This window comes from Macaca nemestrina, chromosome 12 (genome assembly GCF_043159975.1).
Source record: "Macaca nemestrina isolate mMacNem1 chromosome 12, mMacNem.hap1, whole genome shotgun sequence".
Lineage (NCBI taxonomy): Eukaryota > Metazoa > Chordata > Mammalia > Primates > Cercopithecidae > Macaca > Macaca nemestrina.
In genome coordinates this window covers 78,105,659-78,117,662 of record NC_092136.1, presented here as the reverse complement: position 1 = coordinate 78,117,662, position 12,004 = coordinate 78,105,659, and the positions used below count along the sequence as shown (strand labels likewise).

At 45.6% G+C, this 12,004-nt stretch overlaps 1 protein-coding gene across 24 annotated transcripts in view; it reads left to right on the top strand.

Annotated features, from left to right (window-relative positions):
* The window catches only part of LOC105468948 (teneurin transmembrane protein 4), a 3,228,145-nt gene that overhangs the window by 2,985,167 nt on the left and 230,974 nt on the right, over nt 1–12,004 (top strand). For 22 of the 24 annotated variants that reach the window (XM_071075888.1, XM_071075903.1, XM_071075900.1 and 19 more), the window contains 2 exons: nt 554–652; nt 1,866–2,101. In XM_071075888.1, the coding sequence (XP_070931989.1) occupies nt 554–652; nt 1,866–2,101 (335 nt within the window). The remainder of the gene's footprint in view (nt 1–553; nt 653–1,865; nt 2,102–12,004) is intronic. The other 2 variants (XM_071075902.1, XM_071075906.1) reach the window with 1 other exon arrangement.

Below are 12,004 nucleotides of genomic sequence, written 5' to 3'. Positions count from 1 at the left end.
ATGGCCAAAAATGCTGACTTTTTTTTCTTTGGACTAGCCAAATGAGTGTCTCTAGCCATTCACTGTTTAAGCAGATGTAGGCAGTATCAAGTAGAGATAGAGCACAGGCTTTGGAACCTGAGCTCTAATTCCTTCTTTGAACTTTGCTAGCTGACCTTGGCAAGACCCATTACCTCTCCACATCTCAGTTTCCTCACCTGTAGAATGAGGATTACATTGCCTTCCTCGCATGGCCATTTTGAAGATTTGAGAGGCTGGATGTAGCATACCTAGCTCAGTACCAGACACATGTCAGTCCTCTTCAGTGAGAACTGTGATATGATGCACACAACTGCCAGACCTTGGGTTTGTATAGACAACATTCCCTCTGGATGCTCTGTGCCAGGTGGACCCCTTGCACATGTGGCTTGCACACTGACCCATTGCCTGGAAACCATGTCCCGCTGGTCTCATGCACACAGCTGCACCAAACAGCCACTTTGTGTGTTTCTCTACTATCCCCCTTCATCAATGCATGACTCATTGCTTCATTCATGTCTCCATGTGTGCGTAGAAACCTAGGCAAGCAGCCATTCCTAGGGACATTGCAGGACAACCTCATTGAGATGGACATTCTCGGCGCCTCCCGCCACGATGGGGCTTACGGTGACGGGTAGGTGACATCCCCATTCTCCTCTCTCTGTGTGCTCTCCTTGTGGCTCCTGCACTTGCATGCAGACCCTGAGACCTTTCCCTGGGATCTCCTGGGGGAGGTGATCCATGTGGCATGCTCATCCCCAAGTCCATGTTCAACTTGCAACAGTTTATCCTTGGAATACCCTATCCCCCAGCATATTAACAGCAGTCTTGTTAATATGCAGCTCTTGGCATCTCATTGGCTGCCTTTGCCATTCCAAAACCATCTCACATAGCATTTTTAATGCAGCACAGTCCCTGTGTTGTTTGAACTCTGGCCCTGAGCATGTATTCTGTAGCCTGAGGCACCTTGTACCCCAACAGGGGTGGGTTTGCCCTAAGACTTCTGGGGGATACAGGCAACCAGTGCACTCCATTTCCCAGGCTGTGTGCAAGTCCTCCCGTGGCCATGGTTAAAGCCAAGCTGTGGAGGAGCTCCTGACACCTAGTTTGGTCACAACCATGTGCTTTGACCATACCCCGCTGACCTCATGACTAGGCTGTAGGGTGCAGTTGCCTCTCTGTCCCCCAACACAGCTTTCACCTTGGGCTTGGGAGGCAGCAGTCTGGCTTCTGGGCAGAGTGCTTTCAAGGCATTTGCTACCATTGGCCATGTGACAGCCACTAGGGGACTCCTGGCCATGGCATAACTTAATAATGGTTTCTTGGCTTCAACACCAATAAAACCCCCTTTAAAAAGAAGGGTATTCCAATCCTCAGTTGAGATAGACCGGCAACAGAAGCATTGGAGGGAGAAGAACAGTTTTAAGTCTCATTATCTCCAGGGGACAGAACAGGATTTTAGATACTTTCCAAGTTACTATAATAATTTTAGAGAATAGGAAGTTTATTCGCCAAGAAACAGCATCCCAGCCCCATCCGTTCCCAGGAAAAGGATCTCAGTGCCAGCCTTCTGTTGAGTTGGTAACACCTTCTACCTTGCCTTGGGTGGGTTTTCCCATGGGTAGGGCTGTCCCATCCCTGTTCAGTGGAAACATGTCTCTGTGTGCCCTGTTCCGTGGTCTAGTCCGTGGCTCTCCTTGTTCCTGTCCTTTCCCAGGTCTCTGTGGTGACTCTCTATCCAGGCTCCTCTGCATGCTTCTTCTACTGCCACCTCTGGCCTCCAGGTTTGTCTGGGTGCCTGGTCTGTGGGCAGCTCCTGACACCCTCTTGCTGCTCTCCATCTGCAGGCACTTCCTCTTCAAGCCTGGAGGCACCTCCCCGCTCTTCTGCACCACATCACCAGGGTACCCACTGACGTCCAGCACAGTGTATTCCCCTCCGCCCCGACCCCTGCCCCGCAGCACCTTCGCCCGGCCGGCCTTTAACCTCAAGAAGCCCTCCAAGTACTGTAACTGGAAGTGCGCAGCCCTGAGCGCCATCGTCATCTCAGCCACGCTGGTCATCCTGCTGGCATACTTTGTGGGTAAGCACCTCTTCACCCCAGCTTCCCTTGCTCCCCTTTGGCCCAGAGGGCAGCAACCAAGACACGTGTGGGCACTGAAGCCTCCTTACTAGCATGGCAGGCAAAGCAAGCAGTGTGAGGCAAGCAGCCCTGGAGTTCTGGACAGTCTGCACCCCGACACTGCAGGGTCAGCTCTTCGGGGCCCTCCTCTCCTTCCTCTGCATCCTTCTGCACTTATATCAGGAAGGAAGCTGGGCATCTGTCCTTTTGTGTGTTGGGTGCCTGGTATTAAGGCGTGAGCACTCAGTAAGACTAGCCTTTGAGATGGGGATCTATGGCATAAGTGTCATGGATTGAGTACATACAACTGAATGACAAGTTGGAGAGGCTGAACAGCAGGTAGCCTCTCCTGTTGGGACTGTGTGGCTGCAGTGAGGAGCAGAAAGGAGATGGAGCACTGTGGGGTTGGAGGGAAACTGGCAGGAAAGCATGTATGAAGGTAGATGTCCTGAGTTAAACCATGGTCAGGAACCCAGGGAAATTCTGACTGAGAAGCAGAAGGTCCCAGCCAGCACAAAGAGGAGAGAATGCTGGCTGACATGGAGCAGTGCTCACCTGACCCCGGGTGCGAACACAGACATAAGGAGCTCCTCCCAACTTCTGCCTTGATACAGCAGATGACTCCCACCATGCAGTCTTCTGATGAATTTGTAACACAGTCTGGCTTCCTACTTCTGACCCCTTGCTTTGGTCTTTTCCCAGGAAAGATATTAATCCAAAGAGACCTGTGGGTGTTGTGCAGGGGTCTGCTGCCTCTGTATAAATCAGCCTCTTGGTAAAGGCATTGGAAGGGAGGTTGGCTTAACCCTTGAGGTCCTTTCCAACCTTCTAAGTCTGTAATTCAAAGTCTTAAGGTAGGTTGGGCCAGCTTGAGAAGGCCTTAAACCCATGCTAAGGAATTCTAAGATAATTCTGCAAGCAAAGGGGACTTTTTCAGCACAAGCCCAGTACATAGAAATATAACTAATTGGCAGAGGACAAAAAAAGAGTGCTGCCCACTGTGAAAAAGAACTTGGTAACAAGCGAAGTCATTGTGGCTGAACAGGGGCTGTCTTGAGACGTAGTAACAGCTGTCACTAAGAATGATTAATACAACATGGGCCATCACATGTTCAAGAGATAGAGAAGTGGTTCAAGCATGGATGGGCTTTGAGTGGCATAAGCTGTAAGGTCAGTTCCACTAAAGATTCTTGAATTTTATAAAAGTAAGTAATCAAGAAGATGATAGTCCTGCAAAGGGAGGTCCCCTTCAATATCTCAAGCTACAATAAGCCTCCTCTAGCATGCCAGGTCTCTTTTCCCCTGGTGAATATTGGCTTAGAGAATTTCATGGCTCCAAGGCCAGGGTGGCATGCATATGTCATCTCTTCTTCTGTCTGATTGTTTAGTTGCTGCTGCCTAGAATGCTGTGTTGAGAAAGATACTGGGGCTATATTTAGGCTCAATGTAAGAGACTATCTGTGATTGATTAGTGATGTCTGTTATCGTCACAGAAATGGAGAATATTGATAACATGTCAAGTATTTGCCATCCCTGCTCTGGGTCATTGTATAAATGAAACAGCCAAACTGGGAGAGGTCAAGGTCTACCTAGGCTCTGTGAGGTGCATCATTGATATGGAGTGGGTTACCAGTGAGGGTTGTATGGTTCCAGTACCATTACTTGGCATGAAGGTTTCTTCTGGCACCACCAATACTATGTCACCACCAACCACTGGCACAGCTCTTGGTTTTGGCTGACATTATTATTTTTCCTAAGTGAGTATACTTCTGGACAAGCAGGCATAAGTCATAATTTGAGTAGTTTGCTACATATACACATCAATTTGTTTTGTGTTGAAGTCTTAAGGTTTATATCATATAGCCTAATTCAGTGAGAAAGTGTAAATGTTTACATGATTAATCAAACTCTCTCCTGTTTTCCATCTCATGGGCTTCTTTCTCTCCCAGTTAATAAGAATACATGATCAGTCTTCAGCTATCTAAAGATAGGGGCAACTGTGGGAAGTAGTGAGCTCCCTGTCACAGGAAGGATACAGATAGAGCTCAGGGACCACTTAGAATAAGATTCAAGCACTGCCTGAGGGTTTTCACTGGGTAACCTTTAATTTTCCTTCCAACATTGACAGCTTTCAAATCCACAATTTTGTGAATTTTGTTTTTCATTCAGCAAACCATATGGAGTACCTGCTTTGAGCCAGGCTCTATGCTAAGTGCTAGGGTTAACTATATGGTCACTACCCTTGAGGTATTCGTAGCTTAAAAGAAGAGATAGCTATGTAAGCAGGCAAATCTGAAACAGTGATTGATTTATACAGAGCTCAGGGGCTGTGAGAATACCCAACCCCAGCCAAAAGGAGTAGGGAAGGCTTCCTGGGAAAGGTGATGTTTGAGCTGCATTTTAAAGTAGGCGTTAGCCAGAAGTAGACATACAGAAAGGGCATTTCAAAGCAAGGGAGCTTTCAAAGACTTGAAAGAGGATGATGTGGTAGCAAAGATGTTTTCTGTGTTTGAAGCATTTGAGGAGTGTGGGGTGTACTGTTGGAGCTAATACAGAAGTGTGTCGTCAGATTATGAAGATCAGCTTGGAGGACAAGTTGAGGACCTTATTGGGTGGGCAACTGGGGAGCCACTGAACAGTTTTAAGCAGTGGTAGGACACAGATTTTTATTTTAGAAAGGTAAGGGTAGAGGAAGGAGAGAGTAGAAGCATACCTGTTGGGAAACTATTGCAGTCAACTAGTCAGGAAAAGCTGATGGCTTCAGTTACAACACTGACAACGTAGGTGGAGAAGAGGAGGTGGATCGAAGGTCAATTTTGAAGATTTTGTGTCTCAAGCCAGGAATGGTCAGTTCACTGATAGTGTGTCCTTGCCAAGAATAACACAGATATTTCTACACAGATAATATTCTGTCTCTGTAGAAATGCTTGGACTGGACGCTGGGGCTCATATACGGTGATCAAGCCAGAGAGGCAAGCCTGTGGCATTCCCTTTGTTTCCTGGAGAATCAGCAAGATGTTGGGGAAGAGCTTAGACCCACCGCAACAGCCCTGGATTCCAGGCCCTGCTTCACCACACAGCAGCTTTTCACCCTTGGGAAAGTCATTTCTCTTTCTGAGTTCTGATTTGCTCATCTAGAAAATAGGCACAACCCACACCTCAGAAGGATGCTTGTGAGCTTGCTGTAAGCTAACGCAGGTGAACACGTTGCAGGTGTGTGGACCATCCCAACCTTGCTTCACAAGCTAGGGGGTAGCAGCCTTATTGTTTGGTCTCCTGCAGCTGCTGAGGACAAGGCATGAGCATCTTGTTGCTTGGCCATAATTACAGGCTGTGATGACTAACTTGGAAGGAACCATCAATTATTAAAAATCAAATTAATTGTCTCAGCCAAGCACAAATATCCCTAACAAAGACCCTTTTCCAGCAGACCAGCCGATCTAATCAACAGGCAAAAAGCACAGATATTTAATTAGATTTTTGATGAAAAATTGTGTTTAATTTCAAGTATAATCAATTATTAATTACTGTAATGAGTGAGTCTGACTGGGTTTACTAATTAACTCATTTAAAAATTATGAATAACCTTTTCATTTGTAATTATTTTCTACATCCTATCAGGTTCCAGATAAGAATTGCATCACCTCACCAGCAGAGCGGGAGGCAGAAACAGAGGGTGGAAAAGAATTTTTCTTTTGCTATTATCTGCCTAGGGCTGTCATGTCTGGTTGGTAATCCTGACAGATTCATTTGATGTTTAGTTTGCTTGTTTGTTTGTTTGTTTGTTTGTTTAGAGATGGGAGTCTCACTCTGTCCCCCAAGCTGGAGTGCACTGGCACAATCATAGCTCACTGCAGCCTTGAACTCCTGGGCTCAAGTGATCCTTCCACCTCAGCTTCCCGAGCAGCCGGAACTACAGTTGTTTCCCACTGCACCTGGCTACTTTTTCATTTTGTGTGTGTGTAGAGATGGGGTCTAATATGTTGCCCAAGCTGTCATAAACTCCTGGCCTCAAATGATCTTCCTGCCTCAGCCTCCCAACAGGCTGGGATTACAGGTGTGAGCCACCACGCCCAGCTGATGTTCCATTTCTTAGTTGGAAAGTATCTTGAGAAACTTGTGCCACCAGTGACCTTTCAATTACAGATACATTTACAGGTATTTTCATGAGAAAGTAGAGACACTGGAGTCAGCACTTACCCCCCACAGAGACTGTGGAAGCCAGAGCCTTGCCCATGGGCCATCTCCTCCTCTCCTGGGAGTGCTACTTGGCTGCTCTGGCCTGAGCTGGGAATCCAGGGAGGACCCTCACACAACTGTGGGATCTCTTCAGAGAGAAAATGTATATTTTTGTCTCCAAAGGCGCCAATTCAGAAAGACAGCCACTGAGGATGAGTTTACAGTGCTTTATTCACCAATTCTTCCTAGTACAGTTTTCAGGTCCTTGTTAGTCTCCATTTGAATACCGGGTCTTTTCTTTTCTGGAGAAATCTGTTGGCAGAACACAATGGGGGCTGTTGTGCAGGTTACATGAGATGATGTCGAAAGGGGCAACGCTAGTTTTAGGGCAGACCCTGAAGCTTGTACTGCCAATTGTTAAAATAAACAATTAAATGCTTTATTGTATAGCATTTAATTGTTTTTAAAACATGTTTACCAAAAAGGTGCGATATAGAGTAGTAAAAATCACATTTGGCCGTTGTTTATCATTCATAAAGAGCAGTTAGTTTGGATTGTATGCTGTCCACGTGCCCCTTTCTGTTCTGAGCATGTTGCTTGTGTTTCCTCACTGAAATCTCCTAACAATCATAAGTTATTATTTGCAATTGACAGATGAGGACACTGAGCCCCCATGAGCTTCAGTAGCTTGCCCACTGTTGCATGGTAAATGTTAGGGCTATGATCCACCCAGCCGCAGGCACTCAAGCTCTTGAGCTAATGCTTTCTAATTTTTTTCTCTTTCGAGCTCACACTTTCAACCTGTATGCTGTAATTTTCTCATCTTAATATTTGGCTTTTTGAATTTTTGCTATGTGCCTGGCCTTGGGCCAGGCCCATTACGTGTATCATTTCTCTGGACCCTCACCACAATTCTGTGGGATGAGTATGATTTTCTCTATTTTCCAGACAAGGAAACTAAAACTCAGAGAAGTTTGCAACTTGCCTGGGTCACACAGCCAGTATATGACATAGCTGGGATACAACCAAGACTTGGGATTTCAAAGGCCATGCTTTCAGCCAACTATGCTATATAGGCCCTGGGCTCGAACAGACAATGTAGAATCAAAAGATCTCACTTCAGACCCTGGCTGTATCACTTGCTGACTGTGTAAACTTGGGCAGTTTGCTTAACCTATCTGAACCTTGGTTTTCACTTTCCTCGTGGAAGTGGCTGGAATGATTCGCCCATTTTGGAGAGGGACCAAGAGCAGCATGGTAGTTGAGAGCATAGGTTCTGAAATGAGACTGCCTGCTTTTAAATCTCGGCACTGCTGCTTCCAAGCTTTGTGACATTTGGCGAGTTTACACAACCTCTCTCTGCCTCGGTTGCCCTATCTACAAAGTGAAGATTATCATAGTGGTTACTTCACAGGGTTGGGGTGAAATTTCTGTAAGATAATTTATAAGAAGTACCTAGCTCACTCCCTGGCACAGATCACTCAATAAAAGTTAGATACTACTATTGTTATAGGTATTATTAGAATTATTAGCATCTCATGTAACAGAGTATTAGTTACTCCTGAGTGAGAACTTGGACCTGGCTTGTCTCACTGCAGCACCAACAGGCTTCCTGGCCTGTGTTAGTCCAAGGGCAGCTGACAAAACAACCAGGGGGACCTGTCGGAAAACATTTGTAGGGATGTCTCGTTGTTCCAGCAATGCAGCCACAAGAAGAACCGTCACCTGCAAAGCAGCTCACATCATTTCTCTAACTAGGACAGAACTTGATTTGTGCTTCACCAACTGTTGCTTCTATCCAGATAAAACTGACAGCTTCTCTTGTGTTCCGAATCTCTATGTAAAACACAGACACTGTGTGCTGCAGAAGAGCCTCAGATTAGTATCTTGAGGATTCTTCAAGCACCTGTCTTGCCAGGTAGGCCTTTGGAATAGGAGATGAAAAAGACTTGTTAATAAATCTAAAATGAGGAGTGGCTTTACATTTAAATGAAGACCTGAAAGGACACTGGTTGCTGATTGCTGTATCATCAGGTTCAGGTCTGCCCAGCAGGACAGTGGCGCCATTCTCTGTGATTTCTCTAAGGCAATGTGGGGTTCTCATCAGGAAAGAAGATAGGATTTGGAGCCTGACCAACTCCACAGAAATCTTAGCGCTGCCACTCTCCAGCTGTTTAGCCGTTTGATCCTTGGTTTCCTCATCTGCATAGTGGGAGGAATAATAGTACTACTTTCATAAGGCTGTTGTGCGGGTTAAATGAGATGATGTTGAAAAACACAGAGTATGTGATACAAGAGATGTCCCGTGCTGGTTGCCTTGGGAGATGGTTGTTACCCTTCCTTGGACCTCACCCACAATGTGGCAGGAGTAGATTGTCCTGTAAGGTCCTTCCTAGTCTGTATTTCTATATCTCTAGGAAATTGCACCAGGACATAAAGGGTAGAGTCTCAGATGAGGGCTTCTGCATTTTCTGGGTAACCATAGTGGAACATTCCAATTTGTGTAACAGCAGTGAGGGATCCTTTCTTAAATTAGGTTGCGTTTTTCACCTCCACAAGGACTGATTGTGGAGTACAAAAAAAAAAAAAAAAAAATCAGAACCCTTGTTTGAAGTGGTGATAGTTTAATTTATAAGTGAGAATGTTGCTGAGCTTAATGCTTAATTGCTGCTCTTCAAAAGGCAGCTGTTAGAGAGCTTTGCTTGCTGGAATAATATTGCAGTTCTTGGTCTGGAAGACTCTGGGTCATGCAGTTCTTGAGGCTATCTAGGAAATGGTGATAGAAGTGAACTTGAGCATTAAGTGCAATTTGCATAGAATGGTACAGACTCTCAGTATCTCTGACATTTCCTCATACAAACTGGACTTCAGTATGGCAGCAATTCAAGTTAGAAGACATATTAGACTTTCCTTCTTTTTAGGGGGAGTTCACTCCCCCACCTAGCACAAAGCCTGGCACAAGGTACCTGGGCTCAATTAAGACTTGGTTGAATAAGAGGCCTTGCAAGATGGTTAAGTCTGCCAAGGGTACTCTAGGCGAAAGAGCAGCATGGGCAAAAGCATGGTGGCAGAACTGTGTATTTTGTGTTCTGGGGCTCAGATACAGGTGAAATGGACATGAGATGTGTTGAGAAAGAGAAAGAATTACAGATAGAGGCCAGGGTGGATGTATCCAATCCTCAACCCCCAGTTATTTCCATCTGGCTCAACTTATGCAATATCAGGATCTCAGATGCTGTTGCCTCATTAGCATGAGCCTATTACACTTGGGTCTGGGTGTTACTGTGCAATAAGGCTCATTTTCCCTCCTTTCTCTTTGACTTCACATCAGGCCTTTTGGACAGGAGCCATAGATTTAGCTTTATAGCCCAAAGAATGGGAAATGGAGATGATTGAACTTGGTCTTTTAGAAGGAGGAAAAAGTGATAAAGATACAGGATCCTGCATTAACGCCTTCTCTGTCCAAGATTGATTCCTTCATGCTGCTCTGTGGGAATTGCTAATAGCAAGATATATATAGATTGTTCTCATTATAACAGGCCACAGACAGATATCTTCCAGATCCCCAGAAGGAAGACTTAGGAGACCAGCATGGTTCTCTGCAGTTGTCCGAAATGCTGACGAAGGGAGAAGGGACCAACTCGCTCTGCAGGGCTGAAGAGGGAAGAAAAGGAACATTTTCCAGTTTGCAGAGCTTCCCCATGATAGGAGAGTTTGACAGTGCCCTTCCTGGCAACGGAAGTATTCAGGCAGTGGGTTATGGGGTTTGTCATTTGATCATTCATTTGTTTTTAATTTGAGGACAGTTTAAGAAGCTAAATACCAAAGCAAGAGCAGTGTGTCAAGGAATGGTACTACCCCCTGGCTAATGGTTCTAGGACACCATGAAGGGGCATGAAGGGGCATGAAGGGGCAAGGGGGAAGGAGCGGTTACTAGAACCTGGAGAAGGTAGCCAGCTGAGAGTGCTGCTTGACATGGATGTGTGGTCTTCAGTAGAGGTATGGCGGTGAGGGAGCCGGAGGACGGAAGTCTCCACCTCACTTTCTTCCCACCCCAACAACCTCCTCCTGGTGGTGGAACCCAACCAGAAGTCAGAGCTCAAGAGAATCATTGATCCAGGCCATGTGGACCAGCCTCCCAGGGCACAAAGCAGGGTGGAAAAGCATAGAGAGTGAGTGTGGAAGGCAGCAGGACGACATCAGTCTTCCTCTGTGTCGAATTCCTTTCCCTAGCCATGCACAGGGCTCTGACTGTGCTTCTAGGGACCTAACTAGGATTGAAACTCCAGCCACTGCTCAGGCATTGTCCTTTACCTTTGCACCCACTCAGCCACCAGGCCCAGGCCACTCCCTTCATATCACATTTATTGAGATATAATGTACATACAGAAAATTAACACATTTTAAGTGTACTACTCTATGAGTTTTGACACACTGGTAGAGTTATGTGACCACCACCACAGTCAAAACACATAACCATTCCATCACCCCCAAAGTTCCCTTATGCCCCTTTGAAGTCAACCCCCCTCTCATTCTCACTCTCTGGCAATCACTCATCTATCTGTTCTCTGTCTCCGTAGTTTCAGGCACTGTTTTTGAGAAATGTAGTGAAGAAGTGATTTATTTACTGGCTTTAAAATCAGGTGTTACCTAAAATAATCTCCAGACTCTTGGGGTATTTCAGTGTTGTTGAGAAATTTTTTAAGATATCATCCAGAATTCAAGATACTGGGGCAAACAACAGAAACATTCTGGGGTTTTCTGTGTGTTATCCTTGACCTCCATATCATGGCTCATAGTTTCTGAGTTTGAGAATATGTCAAAAAGAAAGGACCCTCATTTCCTCGTATGTTCATTTTTAATAACAACAGAAGCCATAGCCTCAGCATAATCAGTGAGGATACACAGCTTTATGTCCTTCCGCCTTTTTCACAGGCCATTTTTTCATGCAAACATTTTCAAATACTGACACAATTGTCATTCTTGCCAAGTGGAAAACCTATTATATTTGTGCCATTACTATATCATTGTATTCCGGCTGTTTACAGTTCTTTGGCATTATAAGTAGCACTTCTGTGAACATCTTTGTGCCTCTGCTCTGTTTTCTTATTTCTTATTTGGATTATTTTGGAAAGGGTGTATTCCCCAGAGCAGGATTCCGGGGTCACAAGGTGTGAACAGTTTAAAACTCTGTTACTCACTGCTAGATCCTGTTCAGAAGGATAGGACTGAACGTCAGGACTCCCAGCCAGGTATCCAATTTCCCCATAGCCCTGCCAGAAGAAGACTTTCTGTCTGATCCTGGGTCTGCCAGTTTAATTGGTGGGAGGTAGGAGCAGGGTCACAAGTTGCTCTGAGACCCAAAGAGACTGAAGGATTCCTGGAGAGAGCTGCCCGCCATCTCCTACCCCACTTCTACCAATCAGTTCTTTTTCAAGAGCTTAGCTCAAGTGTCGCTACTTCAGGGAAGCATCTGTGAGCCTCTCCCGCTGAGCCAGGAACCCAGTTCTATGCCTTTATGGTGCTTGTGGTGCTCCTCACAATTGCTGCTGAATGACTGTGACGTGGACCATTTAATATCTGTCCCCACCATTAGATTATGAGCTCCATAAGGACCAAAAACAATTCCATCACACTTAGTATCATAGCCGCAGCTTCTTGTGCCGGGATCTGGCATGATATAGC